This window comes from Helicoverpa zea, chromosome 10, assembly GCF_022581195.2.
Source record: "Helicoverpa zea isolate HzStark_Cry1AcR chromosome 10, ilHelZeax1.1, whole genome shotgun sequence".
In the NCBI taxonomy this organism is placed as follows: Eukaryota; Metazoa; Arthropoda; class Insecta; order Lepidoptera; family Noctuidae; genus Helicoverpa; species Helicoverpa zea.
In genome coordinates, this window is record NC_061461.1 from 5,845,893 (window position 1) to 5,870,914 (window position 25,022).

Consider the following 25,022-nt stretch of genomic DNA (forward strand, 5'->3'; position numbering starts at 1 on the left):
TAAAAACATAAGCATAGTTCCCAATATACCCGTTCGCTGGTAACAAGTTATGTTTAATTTTCTTGTTGTTATGCTTTGAAATACATTACAACAGGAAAATTAAACAAAATACTTTTTACTGGAAAGCGGGTCTACTAGAATCAAATATTTATTTGCTAGGAATTACACAAAAATGACCAAAATACACAGACAAGCGTACGCGCAAGTTATGATGGCGGTCATCTTGTGAAGTATGATGTGTTACTATTACCAATTAACAAAAAGGTCAGATAGGTTCTCAGATTGAGAATTTTTAAAAACAAAATTTAAGTAGAATTCGTAATTTAAATCATCTTCTAATTATTGAAATACTCTCGTATTTTTGTATAAAAAGGTAAAATAATTAATTTTCTATCTACTTACAGAGACATCTATCGTGAAATAGTTAGCAATATGGCATGTTTTCACGTTTCATTTATAAGATGGCGCTACTTTCTTTACGACAACGCTCAGTCAAGGAAACTGTCCCCCCCCTGATCACAGCTTAGTAGGCTTACTAAATTAAAATATTGTTTATGGTGAGCTCATTCCGCAACTTTTCTTCACCGCTTAATTACTGCCGTTGTTAATCAAGTCACTTCAATAAGTAACGTTAAAACCTACTTATCTATAGTGCTTAAACGTTTGCATATAAAATCTGATCAAATCAATTCATTTAACTCTTATTATCCATTATTACATTTTAAATTTATTTGTAAAAATTGCAGAATCTATTTGTTACAAAAATATTATGTTGTCATTGTTGACACTTGACAGGTATTTGACAGTAAAGAAAATCGCACTAATCGATTAGTAGAAAATAAAAATACATATTTTTCTGTGCGTTAAAATTGATATTATGCTTTCATAAAGTTAATTATTAATATTTCTGCAATAAAATACGTGCGTATTTGTTTGTATAGTTAGTTGGCTTAAAATGGCTCATAGAGAGGATGAAGACTCATTTCGGGAAGACGACGTATACATCAACCAAGAAGATGGAATGCCTAACGTTCACCCCAATATAGCAAATTTAGAACAAGAGAGCGATGTGCAAGATGAAGTCGACGATTTCGATGACTTGCCTAAGTCTGTCATCGTCACAAACATACACAGTGAAGTATTTGCGGATGAAAAATTAAAAAAAGGAATGGAAGACTTATTCCGCACATTTTCAGATAATATAACATTTCAATGGCTGCGTAGTTTTAAACGTTTGCGCGTCAACTACGACAGTCCTCTGGCTGCTGCTAATGCTCGCGTTCAACTGCATCAGTACCAGTTTCATAATTCGCCAATCAACTGTTACTTTGCACAACCTGTGACGCCTGTTTCACTCAAGAACCTGAGACCGCCGGCTCCTGTAAAGCAGTTCCTGATCTCACCACCATCCAGTCCTCCGGTTGGCTGGGAACCTCGTGAAGAAAATGAACCATTAGTGAACCATGATCTGTTAGCGGCACTGGCCAGCCTGGCTCCTGGAGAGAGTCATGAACTACATGCTCCTACTCCCACTCAGCCTGCTATTGTTGTGCACACTGCGATGACATCAGATCAAAGCCCACTTGTAGCTAAGATACCTCATACTCGTTGTCCGGATTATTGATACAAATGCCTTTTGAATTAAATTTAGTGACTATGAATTAGATTAGTAGTAAAAATGAATGCTTTCTATTCAATTTGTGCATGTCAATTTTTATGACATGTAAAGCCAAGACATTAAAGGTGTCTGAAGTTGGCAACTTTTTGAAAGCTCTAGAAAAGTGAGCTTATGAAATTCATTAACAATATTAGTCTAGGTTTGCTTCTTGAGATGGATATTAATTTTACAGAAATTACACAAAATTAAATTGGTGCTATGTTTTATCAAACTAAATTTTAAAATTGCTTATTTAACACTTAAGTTACACTATTATTTATGCAACATGCTTTAAATAGTAGTGTTTACCATGGCTATTTCATTACTAGCAATTATTATGAAAACAAAGTATGGACAATAGCTAAAAACATATCAGAAAAGCGAGCCTTTCAAAGAATACTAACACCATAAGTATAAGGTGGTTGCTCAGTAATTTTTCTTTTTTAAATTATTAAGAGGTTTATTTCGTCATCTACAAGATATCAGTAATTTTCAGTATTCAATAAATGTCTAAAATCTTAAGTGTTATGCTAATATGTATTTCATTAATGTGTCAAAATTGTATTTTTTTATTATTAAATAATAATTGTCATGGCATACCAATTTCATGTTGTACTTTAGGCTGACTTGCAAGGCCAATAACTATAGGGAACATTATCATCAAAGATTCATTAGAAAAAATTAAGCCATTGTCACATATACTTATAGAACTTGAACAAGAAAATAAATAAAACTTTGTTTAGAAATTATGTTACAATGTGGGTAAATTAAAAAAATATTTTATTTGGGCCTAGATTTTTGTGCACTTGTCTAGCCCTCCACGCCACTCAAGCAATGATGATGATGCAGATCAAGTATTCAGCTCCATCACATAAACCTGACTTATTGAGAAAAGTACCTAAGTACAGCAGTTTGAATCACACTCGATATTAGATTGAATAAAACCAAATATTAAAACTAATTATTATTAAATAAAAAACTGAATTCGACTTTAGTAAAATAACTAACAAACTTTGTATGTGTCCATTGGTTATTTTTCTTGCAAGCCAGCCTTTTTTACTAAACATACTCTCTTTTAAATGGACAAATTTATCTTTTTTTGTTAATTTGGTTAGTGGAATTATTTTTACTTATGTATTTTGTTTTCGAAATTATTAAGTAAGGCCACCTATGGGTATTTGTTCTCAATTAAGGTAATCAATGTGTTTGTCTATTTATTGCTATTTAAGCACTGTTTTTTTTTTTTATATATATTTATTTATTGCTGATAATCTCATAGCATATGCCTTAATCTCTTAATTCATTTTAAGTAATTCTTAGTTACCATCTACTTAATTCAAACCTTGGCTTCAATTTTACTATAGATTAATTATAAAAAGTTTGTAGCATTAGAATTTTGTGATAATATGTCTAAATAAATGTTAAATTTGTTGTTCAATGGTGGGTACATACTACATTTGTTTAAAAATATTTGAATGGTTCAATACAGTATGCTTTTGATTTTCAGTATTTAATTGATAGGCTTAAGAAGATAATAACAATAGCAGAAACTATACATCTCCAAAACTGACATAGTAATACACGTGAATTGGGTAATGGTTAATACACAGTAAAAACTCACAAAAATAAAATTGAACCATTCAAATACAATATACTGCATTGAAATTCAGAGAAAAAACGTTCACATCAACGTTTAATATGTACCTATTTATAGAATTAATATTGTTGTAGTTTTTATAAACATTTTACAAGTAGAAACTTGGCAGGCTTGACGGAAGCTGTATCGATAATGATACAATTGTAAAAACTTAAAAGTTCCTTTGTTATTTTTAGATCTATTTATTTGAATGAAAATTTTGAAATGGGCACAGCACAGGCACTTTTTGCGCGAGCCACATTATATTAGAGAGTTGAATTTAAATGAACCAACTTAGCATTTTCTAGTTTTACGTATGTACTTACCCAAGCGGAGGTATGTGAGGCAATTAGTACTAGTAGAAGCTACAACACGTAGTATTTTGTTTTCACTCAACAGACTACATTTGTATCGGCATTGTTGTGATTCGCCATGTTGGCTCAGATTGATATTTAGCGAGTTTGTTCGAAATCGGACCACGTGGAAGAATTAATGAGATTTTCGATATTTTTATGAATATTATAATTAGCTCTCAAACAAACAAGTCTCGTTGAAATTTATACATTTCTTGCTCTATTTCTGAACAAAAAATATCTATCTGTTTTCTTGAAAGTTCTCTGCAGTTATTATGACTTGTACTAACTATGGAATCTGGAACAGTGTCTTTGGTGTTTTCTCACACTATCAAATTATATTTTCGTAAGATTTATCATACATAAGTACCTACCTACTTATAAATCTAGAGCTTCTAGTCTAGTGCATAGTATTTTGAAGAAAAGAGTTATCTCCCTATTTATCAAAAAGATAAATAAAAAACATTGAGTCACTAAATTTATCTATTGTTCTATTATGAATTGACATGAAAAACGTCTGTTAAAGTTCAAGTTTCCATCGTATTATATATTACCACACATTGTTTACTTAACGCCTAAAATATTATCTTTGCAATTTCTTCATATTGTATTGCATTTGTCTGTTAAGTTATAAGACTGTATTTCAGAACAATACTTAGTGGCTCTGTTGTATTATAATTGCCTACATTATGATATTGACTGAAAATACGAATTAATATTAGATTGACTGTTTGGGTAGTCATCTGCTTTTAATCTCGTATTTGTTTGTAAATGATTTCAGAATGACCAATCTTCAATTTCGATTCTTCTTTATAATTTTCAAAAAAATAATGGTACCTTCATAATTAAATAAGCTAAGCACTGCAGAACAAAATGTATGGAATGCAAAGTCGATTAGGAACTTTTTAGGAAACCCCTATGTCATCAATGTAGATCTTTATCGTTATTGTAGTCCCAGACATTCTGTTCTGTGTAACTTTATAAAAATGACTGCAAAGTGCAATTTGTGCAAACCTAAATGTAAATAGAAAGTATTTAAAGTCGCACCAGATCTCACAAACTATCCAAAGAAAGTATTCAAAATTAACTTAGAAGGGATATTTTTATGAGATCCGGCCTCTAGCTAGTCAGTTAATTCGAAGAGCCACTATCGGCGTAAATCGTACTTATTGTACTTACTCTTAATGTTCTATGTGTGGTCGAAACCCTTCCTTGTACAGAAATGTTCAGTGTAAAGGGCTTTTGCCCTGTTGTGGGTCATCAATGTTCAACTATGCTTATCTTCTATATGTTCATTGTCCATACATCGATGTATCATCTATTGATGTTTTTAATCTCACTGTGATTTTCGTTATTGTTTGGTGTAAATATAAAATTATAATGAGTTTAAATCAGTCTTTTCATAACAGAAATAAAACCAACGCCACTTTGTACCTATAATTTATTTTATGTACATTTTTACAAAATAGTATTTATTTTATTTTTGTATAATCAATATCACACCAGATCACGAGATTCACAAGCACCAAAATGCTATCAATCTATGTTTAAATATAGGCACAGCATTAATTAATCATAAGTAAAACACGAATAACAAAACACAACAATCTACATAAACTTTGTAATAAGTAATTGATATACCTAACTAAAACTTAATAGCTCTAATTGTTTTGGTAAAATTAATACAATTATAATATCAATCTACTAACTTTGTTTCGAGACTCATAATTAGGTACTGTTCATAGGTAGGTAGGTAAAGAAAATACTCAAAGCAACACAGCTGATCAAAACATCATGGTAGAAGAAGTAGAACTTTAGGAACTACTTTGTTCGATTTTAATTTACTTACATGAAAATAAACAACCTTTATATTAAACGGGTTGGTTATTGTTTTGAACTCTGATTTGGTAAACTTAAAATAATACTTATTAAACTTTCTTACTAGCATCATCTAGAGGAACCATTGCTTCTACAGGCTTATTGCCTTCAGAGTAAATTCTATTTCTTTTACTTCCTAAACAACTGGTAAAGCAAGTGTCGCCTTTACCGAACCGTTCTCCGTCGGCCAGAGATTGAGGCATGGGTTGATCCATCGTCTCTGGTAGGAACATACACAAGAATCCAGAAATCACCGCTACGGCCCCGAAAGTTATAGCTGGAATTTTGGGGTTGAAGGAATCCAACAAAGTTATTAGTGGCGTCAAAGCACCCGAAAGCCTGGCGCACATTGAACCCAGTCCAAGTGCAGAATTCCGGACAACTGTAGGAAATAGTTCCGCCGAGTAGTTGTATATGATGGCGAAAGATCCGGCAATAAACAATTTCCCAGCAATTACAATTCCAGTAGATATAGTACTTCCAGCAGGTAGGAAGGTAGCGATAACACATGCAGCTCCTCCAACGAGCATCATCGAACTTATCAAAGGTCTCCTTCCCCAAATATCAAGGAAATAAATCACAGCTGCATAGCTCGGTAGTTCAACAAAGCCTAAAATAGCTGTTATCAAATACGGATTGCCTTCCAGCTTACCAGTGCTTAAAGTGAGTCCATAGTATGCTATGGAGTTAGCAAACCAACAGAAGCAGACGTTCATGGTTTTATTTCTTAAATTAGGAGTTCTAAACAGATCGCCAGTACTGGCTGCAGGAGCATCAGTCCCTTTCGAGGCTTCGGCTCTTCCCTTGGAAACCAATTCGGCTCTATCCAATGTGCTTTCAGATCTATTAAACTTCAAAGCTCTCTCAACTATATCCACAGATTCTTTTGATCGGCCTTGAGCCCATAACCAACGAGGAGATTCGTCCATTATCCAAATGTGTGGAATAAGGAGTAGACTGTGAAGTCCGTATATAACTTGCAGAATTTGTCTATTATCTACTAGAGCTCCCCACCCAGCTACCAACATTATACCTCCAGCAAACGCGGCCTGAAAAGCCACACCACATGCGGTTCGCTTACTGGCGCCTACTAATTCCATAGTTAAAACGAAGCCGGTAATGTATGAACCAGCAGATCCAAAAATTCCGTACAAGAAACGAACTACCAAGAAAGACCAATATTCTGGTATAAAAGCTACTAAAACACCGAATACCAGCTGTAGCACTCCGGACCAGCAAAATATTGTCTTTCTTCCATACTTATCGGCCATTCCTCCTAGTACTACAGCTCCAGTAAAAACGCCTAACATATAAATGGTCTGAGCTAACGCGCCCATCCATCTTTTATCACAGATTAGGTTCCATTCCATAGAACGTGACGATGACCTGTATGTCGTATCGAATACGAATTTAGAACAAGATACTGTATCGTTATTCTCATAAATGAGGCAGCTATGTAGCCCTCCTGAGACTGTCTTAGGGATGGCAGCTAATATTTCCGAAGAATTCCACGCTGCTATTGACTCATTCGTATCAACACCGTCGACCCAGCACCTGAAAATAAAAAGTTAGGCTTTTAGTATAGGTATATAATGTACCTACACTTTATTGTTTTTCAATATTAACCCCCGTTGTAATGTAATAGCTTTATAAGAGATGCCCATTTCCATAGTCTTATAATGTTACTCTATTTGTTCAATATCATTTGTTTGTACTACTTATTAACGTGCAGACCGTACCAGAAATATAGCGACGTTATCGAAGGTCTACATAATAACCTAGCTAGCTGATTTATTCGGTTTACTTCCAAACAACATTTGGCTACCCCACTGTTATAACTACGTAGTTACCTACTTACATACCTACAGTTCAATGTTTTGAACACTTCAAGTAAATAGGTACGCATCCTACATGTTATGAGCATGTCTAATATGTTCTAAATTTATGATTTGTTTGCCAAAATATTCGATTAAGTAGGTAGGTACCTATTTAATCTTATTGAACTTTAACGTACCTATGTACCTACCCAGTTCTGAAATCATTTTTTGCGTGAAAACATCAAAAAGTAAAAAGCATTTTAGTATTCGATTCCTTCCTTATTGCTTTACTTTCTTGGTATGATACGGCTAGTAATAAAAGCTCCGACAAAAAAATAAGAATTGCCCATACTCAAAATACTAAAGCTACTGACTAAAATACTGACTTTCCGACTACTTTTCTCCGAATAAAAATTACGAAACGACCGAATGAGATACTAAAGTCTTCGAAAAATAAACATCACTGTTTGTTGCTATAATACTTTTCTACCAGTATAAATTACGTTCTACTGAAAACTATGCTTTGTATTTTTTAATCTTTACTTGCCTACTATTAATTCATAAATTACCTTTCATATTTCACAGACTTGGTGCCATTTTAACTATAACATTATACTAAAAATATTATTCTCAATGGTTAAACAATACTTTTAAAAAATATAAAAATGTACTTGTAATAATAACTTTTACTTGAAAAAGGAGGAGGTTCTCAATTCGGCCGGTATGTTTTTTTTTCTATGTGTGTACATCGATTACGCCGAGGTTTATAAACCGATTTACGTGATTCTTTTTTTGTTCGACGCGGAATAGCTGCCAGTTAGTCCCATAGTCATCAGGTCAAGATCTGATGATGGAAACCCTGAGAAATCAAGGGCAACCTTCGAAAGTTGTAGGCATTTGATCAACACCCAACTTTTGAACCAGCTCCCTCCTCATCCTCCGATCCAGAACGGTACACGGGTACCTCATCCATATTTCGTAACAATACTAAGTTTCCTTAATAGATAGTAAGTTAGTAGTTTCATAAGTACATTTAATAGTTATATTAGTCAAAATACGAAAGCAAAAGCAACAAAAAACTATTTATTTTCTTAACATAAACAGACGTTACATGCAAGCATCGGTCGTTGCAAACGCACTGCGCTCGGATCTTTCGAACTTGCACACGAAAACAGCTGAACGCGACCCGAACCCGATCGCGTGTGCCAAACTGTTGAGGTATTTTCATTATTATTGAGAGTTAAAAAATAAATTTAATAACCAACAATAGAAATTATAACAGTTCATGCAAGTTGTAAAAATATGATTATTTTGTCAAAACCTCTGTTGTCGGTAACTTGGTAATTTTGTCGGAAGTTCAGTATTTTAGTCGGAACTTTAGTTTTATTACTCGAAGATCGAATTTTCTTTAGGAGAAAAAGTTATTTGAACCTGCTCATATTTGTAGTTAAAATTGATAATTTTTGTCGTTTATGTTTTCGATTTTTTGTCGGTAATTCATTATAACGCTGGTTATTTAGAATAATAGTCGGCCACAGATCGCTGGAGATTAATTTGTTTTTCGGAACCATTATTATTATCCGTATGATACTAACCTACTTGACCTACTAATTTCTTAAGGAATTCACTAACTAAAAATGCTTTGGTATTTCGATATGAAACTATTTAAGTACCTATATTTAATTATATTTTTAAGGTGTACCTACCTAGATTCTAGCAATATAATCATAATAAGTATGTTTACTACATCTTATCGCGTAGCTAACTTACCATCTCGCGTCGCCCGCGCCGTAGCCGATTCGCAGCACGAAAATTGCAGAGCAACGCCTTGCGAATATTTCGTAGCAACAAAAACACAACTCTCGTAAAAAATGTTTATTAAATTCGTGTACACCATGTATTTGATACGTATCCTACATTTGACATAGTCTTGATTAGTAAATATTTTGATTCTTACATAAATTCGCCGATAGAATATTATAAAAATAGAAAAAAAAGGTTTAAAAAAGAGGCCATGAATTTGGCAAGTTTAGTGTAGTCAAAGAATTATCCCAAAAATAGCTTATCTTAACGGAGTCTTAAATCTAAAATGACTGGGATACATTTTTAGTTTTAGATTACTTACATTATTTCTAGTTTGTCTTCTATTGTTTTAGAAGACACCTGTAAACCCGGCTATGAAAGTCTTCTGGATGCCTAAATTAGAAAAATACAAAAAACAATATTGCCCTAAGTAGATAAGTAGGATAGGTTCTTTGTTCTATTGACAGGTAATGCTTGGTTACGGCAGTAGATAATACATATGTAAGTATATATAACTTTTACAACAGACAGATTTTAAGGACATGGGTGGTTCAAAAATAACGATGTTATTACAATTAAAATACCAGACGTCTGACACGTGATAATGAACACGTTGTAATCGATTTTTCTCAATAAACCTGTCGAACGTTTGTTTATTTTCTCGTAATAACACTGTCATTATTCGCTCAGTATTTGGGTAGATAAGAATTAAAACAAAATTGTATTCTAGCTTATTTCTACTAAGGGTTTTTTGGTTTAAACACCATACCTATATATAAGCTAGTTTATTACCTATGACCACTTAGCTAGTCCTTGTACATATACCTAACTAGCTGTTGCCCGCGACTTCGTCTGCGTGGGCAATATAGAATTTCCAATTTCGTTTATTTAATCGTTCATTGCTCAACCCCCGTAGGTGATAGCGTGATAATATATAGCCTATGTGTTGGACCGGCCCCCCAGGTAATAGTCATGCAAAATTTGATTTAAATCCATGCAGTACTTTTTGAGTTTATCCGGGACAAACATACAGACAAACAGACATACAGACAAAAATTCTAAAAACTACATATTTGGGTTCAGAATCGATTATGAATCACCCCCCAAGTATTCTTTTAAAAAAATATTTAATGTACAGTTTTGACTTTCCTATCATTTTATTATATGTATAGATTATAGAATTTCTCGGAACGGCAATGAAGTAAAAATATTGAATTCAGACGTGGGAAAATTAACAACAGGTCTCGTAAAAGTCTAGAATATTAAATAGGTATTACGTATCATTTCAGCAGATTTCTCCACATAGAGTTATTGCTACTTATTGCTGTGGCAATCGTTTTTACATTTCGTTAAAAAATAGGGAACTTGAAGTAAGCACCTGATGTTTTCCTCTTTCAGTCTTGTTGGAGGCAAGTAATATTATAGAAACCTGTAAAACTGTGTACCTTTGTATTAAATAATGGACGAATAAGTTGCAAGAATTAGAAGGTCAATTAAATGATCCCTCATCCATCAGATGACCCAAATTTAATGATCTGTCAACTTAAATCCCTAAAAATTTGAAAATGAAACGCTTAGTTACATACATTATAAGGGTCAGATTAAATCTACCCATTAGCTTATACTGATGATCTTTTATCAGCCTATGCTAACATACCTTGGACATGCCTCCCATATTTTTGTTACGTGAAATGCTTAATTAGTTAATTTAGCCTTACAAATTGACTATGCGTGTTAATGTCTAAATGCTATAAAATACCCTTAAGTAGTTATTTCCCTAAAAATAAATTAATTACGTCTTTATTTGCCTAGAAGACTATAGCTTAACTAGTTATAAAAATGTTACGAGCACCAACTGGCAGTGTTGTATCGAGCTTAAAGAATTTATGTCTCGTTATTGAACATGTAATTATGTAGATGGGTAATAATAAATTCATTTTGATGTATATTCCACCAGACACTTAAACATAATTAAATCACATATGTATTTGCCATATAAATTTAGAATTGATGGATTTTCTTCGAGGAATAAATACATTTTTGAATGGCTCTTCCAAATATTATTTCTGATCATTATGACAGCTATCAAAAAAGTCTTTAAGTTTTTATTATTACCCTTTGACATAAACTAGCTATAAATTATGAATTAGCCACAATGACTAGGTACGTAAACACGGAACTCGGAATCTACCACATTTATGTGATAATTTTTTTTACAAGGTCAAAATTCATTATATTATCCTTCGCCTCATGGACATTCTTAATATTTACTTAATATTGTAGTGTTTCCAAAAAATGAAGTCCAAGTAGTCTCTTAATATGTGTCAGTATGTAATATAAAAAATACTATAACTCCCTGCTTAATAATTTGCTACCAGCAGCTAAGCTAACATTTTCACAATCCTTGTTATCACGTTAAGACGATTGCTATAAGAAACGCATAATATAGTACCATAAAGTGAATGTAAAACTTAAAAGGCATTTCGATATATAAAAAAATGTTATAATGCACAGACAACTCCTGTTGTATTAGAATGCCTGTAGATATGCAGCCAAAGTTTGATTTAACGTGATAATAAGAAATGGGTTCCATGGTCTCGCTTTTCACTTAATCAATACTTTTTGTCTTTGAGACAAATCAATTGCTTGATTGAACAACTCTTAGATATCAACAGTACATTACTTACAGTATTGTACTTTGTTTTACAGTCTACTGGTGTACATTTGATTGTACTTTATCTTTAAAATATAAAGTATGCCATTTTCCAGTCAGATAAATCTGCATTTAAATAACATATTACTAGAATCATCCAGTCTTAAGCAAAACTGTTCTCATTGAACACAACTTGCTCGTCATTAACTCTTGACTAGACAATTTAAATATAACATTAGTCTATTTACGTACATAAAAACTTACTAACTAAATTCTTTGCAAAAAAGTTACAGTTATTTAAAAGAGGAAAACTTCATAGTAAAAAGAAGCTCTTTTAGTGTAGTAATGTAGAGAAAGTATGAAAACAGTGAACAAAGTTCATAAAATGCAAGCTTTACGTATAAGTCTATTAAGAAGCGTGAGAAATTACTAAAATAGCCGCTTAACTTACTTTACTTATTCTACGGCTTAGTTTCATTTTCGAGACATAACTTTACCTACTGACCACACGATTTATGACGACTCTATGGTTTCTTTTCCATAACTTCCAACGGTACCATGGTTTCTGGCAGGTCGACTGTGTCGGTGCTCATTCGTCGACCACTGCAGTTTGTGAAGCAAGTGTCACCGACACCAAACTTCTCTCCGTCTTCCAATGATTGAGGTAAGTTTCTACCAATTGTTTCAGGTAGGAAGTAAGTGGAAAATCCTGACAGCAGTGCCAAAAATCCAAAAAGAATTGTGGGTATTTTAGGGTTCAGTGTGTCCAGCAAATTGATAAGAGGCGTCAAAGCTCCAGACACACTGGCGCACATACTGCCCAAACCTACTCCTGAACTACGGACTACTGTCGGGAAAAGTTCAGCCGAATACTTGTAAATAATAGAATAGGAGCCCGATATAAATAGTTTTCCTACCATGACAATACCTGTGGTCGACGTTGAGCCATGAGGTAAAGCTACAATGACTAGACAAGCTATTCCTCCTAACAACATCATTGTGCTGATGAGTGCTCTGTGTCCGACGCGGTCCAAAAAGTATACAATAAGTACATAGCTGGGCAACTCCACGACACCCATCAAGAACATCAGGAAATAGGGATTCCCGTTTAGCTTCCCTGTATTGAGCGACAGACCGTAGTACACGACTGAATTGACAAACCAGCAACCGCAAATAATTAAAGTCTTCTTCAACATCCTCGGTGTTTTGAATAAGTCCGTTGTTCCTGCTGAATGTTCGTCGGTATATTTGGCACAAGTAGCTTTGCAGTGTGATACTAATGCGGGAGTATCTACTGGGTCGGTCACTCCGTTAATCTTCAGAGCCTTCTCTATGATAGCGACAGATTCTCGAGCCCGACCTTGAGCCCAGAGCCACCTCGGGGATTCGTCCATTAATAGCCAATGAGGAAGCAGTATTGCTGCGTGTAAAGCATATACTATTTGTAAATAGAATCTGTTATCTATCAAGTATCCCCAAGCGGCTAACAGCATTATGCCGATGGCAAACATAATTTGAAACGTGACACCGCATATGGTACGCTTGCTGGGGCCGACTATTTCCATGGTCAATACAAACCCAGCTATATATGAACCTGATCCAAAGATTCCGTAAAGGAATCGAAGGCCTACAAATGTATAGAAATCTGAAGCAAATGCCACTGATGTGCCTAATAGCAGTTGTAGGACTCCAGACCAGAGGAAGGCAGTTTTTCTTCCAAACTTGTCAGACATTCTTCCGAATATAAGCGAACCAGCCACCACGCCAAACATGTATGCGGTTTGGGCAGAGGCTCCCATCCAGCGCCGGCTGCAAACGAAATCCCATTCGATACCTCTCGAAGAAGTGTAATATTGGGTATCGTACACCCAGGACTGGCACTCTACTATAGTTTTGTTATCGCCATACATTCGGCAAGAGTCTAGCTTGCCGTGCTCGTTTAGGGGGATGGCAGCCTGCACCAGCGATGAGTTAAACGGCTCCGTATGGTTTGCACTGTCTATTCCTTGCAGGTAACATCTGAAAATTGAAAAATGTGCTTTTATTGTTCTCACATTATTTTAGTTACATTTTCGTGCCGAGCGTGCGCGGTGCATTAGGTTAGTGGCAGGTTTACTACTTCATTCCATTCTAATAATGCTGTTAAACTTGTTTAAGTGTATGAGATAGTGCAGTTTTTATCTACAGTACTAATAAAGCCGTGTGTTACGACTAATTCAGCAATCAAGCACCAGTTACTCTACATTATAACTTAATCAAGTGTACTGAAATTTAATAATATGCTATGTTTATCACATACTTTCCTATATTTTTCGCACCTATGTACATAATGTCGTGTGAGTATAATATCAACATTTGTATGAAATGTGCATTCAATAGGATCGTTAAACATTGTTGATATTTTAAAGGTAACATGTTGATAAATTAAAATTATAATGTCATCTATGTTGACATTGAAAATTCCATTTTCATGACCGTGATTTCCAAGTATCGATCGATAGTCACATTTTATAATAGCATGTTTTATGCTATCGCTTTATATGTAAAATGACATATTTTATACTATGTGCTATATATATAAACAGTCCTTACATACATATAAACAAATATACACATAAACAATCCTTTGTGAAAGTGGCGGAAATGCACTGCTACGTAAGTTTGGAACTTTTCCTTTAATAGGAATTATAATTCACTTGAAACCGAAATCTATATGTTATTTGTTAATAAATGAATTGATGGTAACAGAAATTATGTTTTGGGAATAAACACATAACCAATAAAGCGTAAGACATAGCAAACCTTAGCCCAAGAGACAAATAAACGTTACAAAAGGATTTACTTACGTTCAATATACCAACATAAGTATAAAGTATAACGGCACCGATAGAATCACTCTCATTTTGTAGATATAATAACGAACACCAAAGCCGACCCGAGTACCCATCTCCTTCCTCATCAAGCCAAAACTTACACGCTGCGTAACCAAAAGCAAATAATGTTATAAGACCCATACCATACGCACCAATATAATTTCGAGAAAATTCATAAAGAAATAATAGAATAGGACATACACTACACTTGCATTTTCCCGGAACCACCGTGTAAAGAAGGAATTGAATAGCCTTTTACGTAATACCCAAAAAATTTACATCATTGTGAATTCTACTATCCGTCCATGCACATGCTGGAAGTATCCATTGTGTTCCTGTTTACCGCTGTTAACCAAGCGTCCGTATTTTTGACGGCACATAATTGTGGGACATAATTAATTCGCAGCGACTGACCGTGTTGACATATGCAAGATGTGACAACTATGTACATAACAATTTGTTTTGTCTCGCATTTTGCATAACTCAACAGCGGCGATGTCAACAGTAACAAATGATCAGTCATGAAATGCATCTGTAGTAGCCGACGTTGGTCGGTCATATGAGTTGTGGGCTGTTAGACAACTGACCTGTGTTCGGGTACCGCAGCGACTGTGACTAGAGACAGCATATGCATGCCAGCCGTCATGGCCGCCAGGATATGAAGGATGAACTGGAAACATTGGTACCGCCCGAAGTCACCTGAAAACACCAAAATTCACACATCAGACGTTGGTCTGAAACTTTCATGGTAATAATCTATCGTGAAGGATTTTTCTGTTCGATACCTAGCAGTTATTTAGGTTAAGAAAATATTATAGATAAGATAGGATAGACACACAATCATGGGAAAGTGGTTTGAATGTAGGTAGAGTGGCAATCGGTCGTATCATATTCCATTCACATATCGTATCGTAAAGATTCTCTACATTCATCTACTTACTTATGTAGAATGCAAGAGAATAATTCTCGCAATTCAAAGAAAATTCTTCGTTTCGAAATTACCTAAATTGTATCATATTTTATGTACAATTATGATTAGGTACACTCGACTTAGGTTTTCAGTGCAGCATTATGTTCGAATTCAATACAAACAAGTTTTTACATGTCGCAAAGAAAAACCAAGGCTTCGACAGTACCTATGTACAATTGAAGTAATTAATAAACAATATATCTATGTATTATACTGAAGGTACCAAAGTTATTATAGTTAACATTACACAGAATTAATTAAATAATTAATTTATGATTATTCAAAGTGATTAATGTTTGTTTGTACATAAGGCATAGGTTACCTACAAAGTAATTAATAGATATGCTTGTGATCTATGTTTAGAGATAGGACCAACAACGCTTATTAAATAGATGTTTCCATAAGTATTTGCATAGGTATCTTTTAATTTTATTGCAAGTACAGGTAGTACCATATAGGTACGTAAGCAGCACATAACTTATAAAGTTGTATCGTTAAATTTATTATGGTTCGCCTTGAACCTAATATTTATTACGATTTTAATACTCACACTCAAAGGTCATATTGTTTTACGTATTGTATTTAAATAAGAATTATGTCCTACGTAGTAAAGTTTGCGTAACCGCCGTGTTTAAAATCTCAATTTTAAGTATTGAGTTGACGTTTTAACAAGATTTTAACAGCAAACTGCGAATTGCAGAGACCGTATCGAGGCGAGGACTAAATATAGCCCTGCATGATACAATTATGGTCGGATATAAGTAACGCAATTAATATCTACGGCCATACCGGTTCCTACCTGTGTGCAGAAATATCTACCTATGTGGGTGTATGCAATCACACCTGTTTTATACTACGGAATTTTCAAAAAAGAATAATCATACAGTTACCAAGGTAATCCAGATCATTGATTTTCTGATAAAACAAGTGCTTATTACGAGTGTGCGATAATTGTATAGTAACACGTTATCTCACCTCGATTTTATGTTTCTTTCGACAATTTTTAGAAGTCAACGTCTTCAGATTTATGCAGTTAATTACATCGTTTAATTAACACAGGTAGATTATATACATATGGTTAAGATGTAAGTAAACTTTTTCTTATCAGTTCCTAATCTTAGGAATAGACTGCATACTTGAGACAAATGAACAAAGGAATTGCGTAATTTGTACAGACGCGTAGATGAGCAGAAATTAACAACACGGCGGTACAAAACATATGAAACTATGAATATGAGTTGACGTCAAGTGTAAAGTCGTTGAGAAAATAGCGCTAGAAGTGCGGAGGTACATGTAACATTTTTAAATAATGCGATCATTAGTAGGGTCATTGTATACAATGCTCTGTGGGCGCTATCGGCGTCGAGCGATAACCCTGTGACCCTCCACGCTGTACTCGATCTGTCCGCCTCACGCCCCGCGCATCTTATCGCTTAAGTTTATAATTATCCACACAATATACCGATGTTCAAGTGACACTCAATCCTTAACACCTTTACAGCTTTGCTCTGCGCCATTAAATTGCACCTAGGTACTCGAACGTAAAGTGTCTGCAGACAGTTGTATCTACGGTTTTTGACCCTAACATAAATCTGAGATGCCATGTTGCAATCAGGCACCAGCCAATCGGATAGTTAGTTAGAGTCCTTTAACATTGAAAAGCACGCGGTAGATGCTTATCAACTGTAGCAACGAACATTTTGTACCCATATCATCATTCATAAGCGACACATCTATTTTTACATGAAATATTTATGTTAAACTACACATTAGGCAATTTTCTACGATAAGATAACCTACCACATCGCACCTACCACATAATTGTAGAAAGCAAGATACGTTATAATTTATTATCTTGAATGATAGCGACATTCTGTACACATGTTTAATGTATTAAGGTAAAGATGTTTAAGATTGGTCGTCAGACTCAATGGCATTTAACAACTTTCCAGTTAACATTTCTAATGCCACGATATAGGTAAAACGGTACCTTATTTTACAAATAAATGACATGGTTGCTTTTGAAACGTACACCATGTAAGGAATGCCTTACAAAACAAATATTATTCTACTGTTTGCACTTTTCAATCTGTGCAGCTGCATGCGCCGAGTTATCAGTCTAAACGAAACTTGCACTGGTCATCAAAAGCTTAAAATAGATCTACTCTCTAATAAAATGTATAACTTTGTACACACCAGTTCCTATACACATTTTAAAATGCGACTTTAATCTTTACATTCATTAGTTAATTAGGCTCCAAACAGATTAAAATCGGCATCAGTTTGTTAAAGTAATTTTAAACCGATAGCAACTATTGTAAGTTAAAATCAACAGAGGTTACTACCAACCCACATGGTCACTCAAGGCTAAAGAGTACTTGGCCACTAAAAGGCCAATACTCTTTAGTTCCTATCATAAAATTAGATATGCGATCTTAATTTCCGAACCTTATAATAGCAAGACAATACCATCTCGATTGAGTGTTGACGGTATGGAAAATTACGTGTCACGACGCAGGATTCAGTGGCCGATAGCAAACAGTACTAGAGACAATAACAGTATTATGACATTGTACACTACAGTCTATTCTACGTAGGTTTCATATAGGTACCACGAGTGTAAGATCGGAACGTCACGCAACACGTATTGACTATTGACACAGATGCAGACCTCGATAACACTGCTGCGACCGATAACATGAACCTCAATAAAGGTTTTATCACGATTTAAATATAAAATATTTCCATTCAAATTTAACCTCTCGGTTATTAATTCCGCTAATAGTAAACAATACATTTTATCTCCTAATGAGACCTACATATACTTAACGTTTACTCTGCTGTATAAGGCGTACGTGTCAAATTTCAAAAATAGATCTTTGTGAAAGTCGCTCACGACGTCTCGTTACTCAGGTACCACCTACACATCATCTCAATATACATTCTTAGAATTGGTGTAATTAGCTGAAGCTTAACCACATGCAGACAGTAAATTGCAAATTGGAGGTCACCGGCGGAACACCGTTTACGCTGTTTTAAACCGTTCCAACTAAAGTACACGCAGTTCAAATTTAGTTCACATATATTTGTTAACCTACTTGTTACTTTCTTAAAGTCATATTATTGTGGCTTTATGATGACTATGAATTTTAACATTCCACTGAACTCGGGGCATAGAATAATTCGGTTATTTCGACATGCGACGAAAATAAACGACACGCACGAAACGTATTCAGAAGGTCATTTACTTCAGGTCTTTCTGTCTTCATTTTCAGAGTAAATTCGCATATAAATAGAATTTACAATTCTCAAATCGTCGTATAATAACAACGTGAAAGTTTGTTGACATTCAAAATTGTTACAGAATGAGCGCCAACAATTATTTTGATAAATTAAAATAAATTTATATGAGTGGTACCTAACTAAAGAAATATGTGATAGTGGTAATTTCATGTGCACCAAATTAACTGACATACATTTAGTACTATTATCGTCATATAAATATAGGTAGCTGGTTATGTAAATGTCCAGTCTAGTGATCTGATTTAGGTATCTGGAAAGAGTTTTTGTACATGTCACTGACCTAGAAAAGCGGCCTCATTTTTTACGCGTCCTAATGAAAGTGCGTTTACAAAGAAAATTGTGATTATTGACTGTAAGTACCTTGTTACTATGCATTTGTTAAATGTTGACCAATACATAAAGTAATAATTACAAGTATTAATTGACAGACACAATGATTTATTCAACACTTAGTTTCGTATTTACGTGTTTCTAGTGAGTAGGCAAACGTAGTCATTTCATTGTTAATCGGTAAATAGACGAAAACAATGACACTCTAGTGGTGGTTATACAACTGTACAATGTCTTTGAAGAACCTTTCTGAGTTTATATCGATTGATTTATTGATAAACAAATAACATTTTAGTACAAGAAACGGCAGCCACAAAAGCATAAATCAAATATACAAACTGACGTCTAAGACGATCGTGAAATAATTATTAGTGGCTGTAAATATTTATTGTAGTTATTTTCGTATTTGTCGCTCAGAGATCATCCGTGTCATACGTTCACGTGAGACCGATGGAAGTTGTCCGCGTAGAAAAAGTAGCACAGCTAAATCGGAACGCTTTGAAAATATCTGTGTTGTACGAAAGATTCCTAATACAATAAAATTAATGAGTACACAAACCACAATACGTTGATCGAAAACAAAAAGATAGTTTTATTTCAACAGCTAAGTAGTTATCTAGTTACATCATTTATCAGAGTCCTTTAATATCTCAAACCGAAATCACGATAATGCAGTAAAGAGCAGGTATCATTTTGTTAATCATTGATTAATCTATTTTCCTCATTTTATCTCTTTAACCTAACACGTGTAACACACATTTCAGTAGTTTGGACTCGTGATACCTCTCACTGTGTTAGTTAGTTAATTGTTATTGTAATGCTGCATTTAGTTTTTATAGGTAGTTTTATTGATGTTAAAGTTGTACTGCAATTTAAAGTTACGCATTTCAGCAATAGAATCATGAATGCTAATCGACTTTTATTGCGGGAAATCATTAGGTATAAACGCTCGATCAATAATTTTGAGGAAACAGTTACTGGACTAGATTTGAAGAAAATGCTTTCGAAGCAATTTTCTGAACCTATTGAGGCAGTTATGAGTTGTCATTTTATGAAATATCGAACTCTCTTTCTCTGTATTTTGAAACGAAATAAACTTAAATGCTTTAAATGTAAGTGTACGTACCTATTTAAAACAATATGATTCATCTTTCAAAAATAAATGCATATTTTATATTGACTGCAATGTAAATAGCCACCTAGGTCATAGCGTTTTGTTATTCGTAAACCTACGGACCGAAGTACTTTCATCATGCAACAGTGTAATTACAGCTGTAAACTTAAACGAATACTTAAATATTAAAGTGTTGTGCATTCATTAACGCCTGGCCAGTGAAGACAATTCACTTAACTTGTTAATAAGGAAGCGGTTTTGCCTAATTGCATGAAATTACTAGACGTACAACTACATACGTATATGTGAGCAAATATAAGTAAAATATGTCTTTTTTTCCTCTTTTATGTAAGCCATAAAATCTTTGTCTGGCTGGCAAGCAATAGAGCTTTCATTTACATAAATTGCCCATATACATATGACGAACATTATTATTTTCAGAGGTTGATTAGAATTACAGTTATACAAAACACATGCTTGCCTATTGCCTTATATAATGTGTTTTCACATACTTATAATTCAATTTCAAGTTTCAGTGACCTGAAATATGTGTACGAAAACTTCCTGCAGTTGTAAGACGATGACCTGTATTCCAAGAAACAAACCCTCTGTAGAGGCACGTGCCTCAAATTGGACTGTCCCATTATTTGTGATACATTGGTGTTTACGTAGGCCGACACACCTCCAAGTTGTTTCCGACGCAGTAGCTGCCGTGTTTACATCCCTACTACACTACATCAGCTGACCACAGACTATGACGCGAGACTTTATTTTAAAACATTCACTGTTCTTCAAATAATGTCTCCGTTGACATTTCAAGATCATTACGCTTTTGGGCCGCCGTCTATTGTCTTTAAAAATATTTTTTGTAAAACATAGGCGGACGGTTAAGCTGAAGATACGAAATCTACCTTGGAAATACACGTCTTTGTCTCATTAAACATATTATCTCTATACGTATTGTCCCAGTATGTAATCGAATATAGAAATCAAATTAAATTGATAAGTCACGATTTTATGAACAGACAATGCTCGTAGATAAAGGTTTACTAGATAAAAGCCCATTACGTAATGGATTCATTATCTAATTACTTACATAGATAACATTGCAACAATAAATAGTTGTAGAACATACAACGTTACGTCCCTCTCCTTTATAGATGTTGTAACGAGTTCCTAAAATAGTACTGTATGTAAGACTAAGGTCCGGTAATAACTCTCGATTCTAAATAAACATGGATCAATAATAATCGATTCGCAACGCCGATACATTCCGATTTCCCAAGAAATAACTAACGCATCAACGTGATTATCGAGGTGGTATATTGCAGTGCAGTGTCCGGCCAACCTCTTTTTATATAAAGGGCATATGCTATCACTACTCGAGGTAAAGTGAGAGGGAAGTAATGTACTCAAAATAAATAATGTAATCCCTTTGTTTTAACATTCATCAGGGCCGTTGCATGTAACGGTCTGATGGAGGCCTGATGGGATCTCTTGTAATAGTCATAGTAACATGGAATGTGTTCATACTAAAGTAATATAATGTAGAAGCACCACTACAGTATGTTTACTTTACAGTAATCAGTCACTAGTGCACGCCCACCGTATTGTTTTCATAGATGATAAATCGAGGCAAGTCGACATTTCCAGGTGTCAGCGCTCAACTGACATGATAGTTCGTCGAGATAATTACGAGTGGAAATCATTCCTCACCAAAGAATTCTAGATCATCCCAACACAGATGGTTCTAAGTTCAGTTCAACCCAGTACCCAGTCACCTACTCTATTTTTAAACGTTCGATTAGCATAGACGACAGACGGTAAAATAAATAATAAAAAAATCTGGTAAAACTTGTTTCGCGTGAGATAATAGAACAAGAATTTACACATGCCTCAACTATTTTGAAATAATTTTGAATATGGAATTAATTTTCGGCATGGTATTTGAAAAGCGTGTGAGCATTTCAGGTCAAAACAGTGCACTCAGTATACTGCAGTGATGTAAATATGACGCAGTTGTTGCTAATAATAACGCGTGTCGGTCGTGTTAGGAATAAGGACCACACAATATTTATATATCCTTAATAATAAGTTGTTTATCGCTGAGAATATATTAATGTAATTCTCCTTAACAAAAGCCATTAAATTCTATATTGATCCGAATGACCGTAAATCGCATTATCTGACGGGTTTTCCAATAGACGTCATGAAACTAGAAATATTTTTAAATCAGGAAGGATTACTTATTCTACCGAATTATTGAAATTATTAATGTTAATTATTTACGCAAAAGTTAAATTCCACAGACAACTTTGCGCATGTTTAAAAACTTATTCGATAAACGTATTTATCATCATTGATCTTGTTATAGTTCGGCCATTCAGAGAATGCGTTCCTGACACGTCGCGATTGAACTGACTGAATTATAACATTCATTGATTATTGATATAATAATGTTGTTTTAATGCTCCTCAATTGTTAAAACGGTAAACAACCAGCAAAAATATTTTTATCGTAACTGCAACGCCATTGCAAAGTTACGTCGTCAGTTCAATCGCGACGTGTCAGGAACGCATTCTCTGAATGGCCGAACTATAACTCATTACAAAGTAATTAAAAAGCTATTATGAACACGATTATTTTATTAACTGAATTACCATGAGTAAATACATCGCGTGCTTACTCTGAGACATATAACACTAAGTATAATGGCGTAAAGAAATGTAAACTTAAAGATTAAGGTTAAATCATAGACAATTTCACTTATCATCTGAGTTAACAAATAATACTATGTAGGTACATACAAGTGATAATTTTATTCGATATGCAATGTTTTTTATCTTTTGTTAATAGTTGTTTTTTAGGTTATCGGAATAATTAGCACAGTAGCACGCTGCAGTACAGAACACAGGGTCACTGGTGTCACGCGATGTTATACTATGGCTTTTGTCAGAATTACCATGAATAGGTAGGTTGTGAACTGCCATTGTTCAAAACTATGTTGAGCGGCTGCATAAAATTAGGTTTCCAATTATAAGATTAACTAGCTAGTTGTTACCTTTACCTAATTTGTTAGATACTTAATAAGTGAACCAAATTGCAGCTTCATTATCGAGATTTAAAAATAAGACGTACCTACCTTATTAAAGTTTGTGTTAAAGATAAAGAAATAGTGAAAAGCCTCAAGGTTTATTTTCAAAATTTATTTTCCGCATGGACGAGGAAATTTTTAATTTCCCACGTTTACGTTACGCACTTCGTCACAGTAATTCAATAGTACGTGTTTGTATTTAAATAAAGTGCGAGAATGTGAAGTTTTTTATAATCGGCTCTATGTATTCTACGGTACCTAATTCGCTTTGAACCTTCCTGACACAAAATGAACTTAGCTCCAAACTTTAATTACAATTTCAAATGTTTAACTACCAACGCGTCGGTATGTCTCGGTATTTACTTGTTTTACATGCGCATACTGTTTGCGTTGCCAAGTGGCGTTATTTTTATTGCAATAACGGAAAAGCTTATTGTACTTCACAAGTGCCAAAAAGGGTGTCGGCAATACAACTCATTAGTTTGCGTAAAAAATTATTTATTACATTTTTCCATGGTCTTCATAGATAAGGTAACCAACAAAACTTCACACATAAAATAATTATAACACTATTATATCACAGAATTTATCAAAATTCAAACACTCCAAACACTCGGTTATCAAAATATTTCATATCATAAAAGCTAGCATTAGCTGCGCTTACAGAAACTGTCTTTCAAATCCGGATTTTAATGTAACAAGAAAATCAAGAACTATTTATGTTACATCCTGAGACCGTACATACCAACGGGTATAGCGATGGAATTTCGCATTAAGTACCATTTTCATAGGAACGAAAGGCCGTAAGGCTGACATTGAGGATGTGATCAATTAGAAAGGAAAGCGCGGCAACTATTAAACTTACGTCTCAGTCACATGAAGGTTTACGCTTACAACACTGATCACATTTCTCAGCCGAGACAAGATTGACCAGTTGCAACAAAACGAGGCCAATAAGCGTAACTTGCACTGTTGTCCATACAAAAAAAGAATGTACCAATGCTCAATTTAAAAGGGTTCCAAACTTCAGTGTTGCGAATTGTAAGCATCCATATGTTTTAGCACGCTGGATTTTGAGCACTCACCGAGCTTTCCCATCATTTCCTCTAACGCGTGATCCTTGTCCATGGTGAAGGCTGTGATTCCTGGCGCAGGAGTTTGACTGTCGAAGTTCTGTAACGATATTCACAAGCACCATTGATGGTAGAGTTATGTCAAACGCGCGGCGGCGTGAGTTGTGCAGGCGAACGCCAGGCGTGCGTGCCGGCGGACGAGCGAATGGATGGCAATCGTCGCGTCGTGGCGCCGACCGCGGGTCGGTTACCGCAATCGCGCGAAAAAAACCTAACCTCTTATCTGCATTGGCCATACCTGCCAGTTCGGTACTCGTTGCCAGCGCCGCAACGCCTCTGGGGGCTCTTGCACTGATACAACACTCGAGATACTGAATTACCGAATCTTATTTATTACTGCGAGGTAGACACTGACTGGTCTTACGGCCAATAGAGGCTGTTTTTGTCGAAAAAAAGGGAAGGAAAAAG

The 25,022-nt window shown here is 34.6% G+C and overlaps 2 protein-coding genes across 3 annotated transcripts; one reads left to right on the forward strand and one right to left on the reverse strand.

Annotated features, from left to right (window-relative positions):
• The first annotated feature begins 799 nt into the window (after positions 1-799).
• On the forward strand, positions 800-5,037 carry LOC124634041 (protein sarah). Its single transcript, XM_047169443.1, has one exon. The coding sequence runs from the start codon at positions 956-958 to the stop codon at positions 1,622-1,624; it is 669 nt and encodes a 222-aa protein (XP_047025399.1). The 5' UTR covers positions 800-955; the 3' UTR covers positions 1,625-5,037.
• Positions 5,038-5,073: 36 nt separating this feature from the next.
• On the reverse strand, positions 5,074-24,803 carry LOC124634040 (organic cation transporter protein). 2 transcript variants are annotated; one of them, XM_047169441.1, is made up of 3 exons: positions 24,567-24,775; positions 15,258-15,369; positions 5,074-7,078 (listed from the first exon to the last, which is right to left on the reverse strand). In XM_047169441.1, the coding sequence occupies exons 1-3, from the start codon at positions 24,607-24,609 to the stop codon at positions 5,575-5,577; spliced, it is 1,659 nt and encodes a 552-aa protein (XP_047025397.1). In that variant the 5' UTR covers positions 24,610-24,775; the 3' UTR covers positions 5,074-5,574. The 2 variants fall into 2 exon arrangements, with proteins under 2 accessions (XP_047025397.1, XP_047025398.1); XM_047169442.1 differs by lacking the exon at positions 5,074-7,078 and adding an exon at positions 10,617-13,816 and having other exon boundaries at positions 24,567-24,803.
• Positions 24,804-25,022: the final 219 nt, after the last annotated feature.

What these genes read in the sequence shown, in the direction of transcription:
- LOC124634040 (XM_047169441.1), bottom strand. Translation starts at nt 24,609, where the DNA reads ATGGACAAGGATCACGCGTTAGAGGAAATGATGGGAAAGCTCG. An exon ending in GGAAATGATGGGAAAGCTCG is followed by an intron (nt 15,370 to 24,566) that starts GTGAGTGCTCAA and finishes TGGTGTTTTCAG; the next exon opens with GTGACTTCGGGCGGTACCAA. An exon ending in GCTGCGGTACCCGAACACAG is followed by an intron (nt 7,079 to 15,257) that starts GTCAGTTGTCTA and finishes TTTTATTTTCAG; the next exon opens with GTGCTGGGTCGACGGTGTTG.
- LOC124634041 (XM_047169443.1), top strand. Translation starts at nt 956, where the DNA reads ATGGCTCATAGAGAGGATGAAGACTCATTTCGGGAAGACGACGTATAC.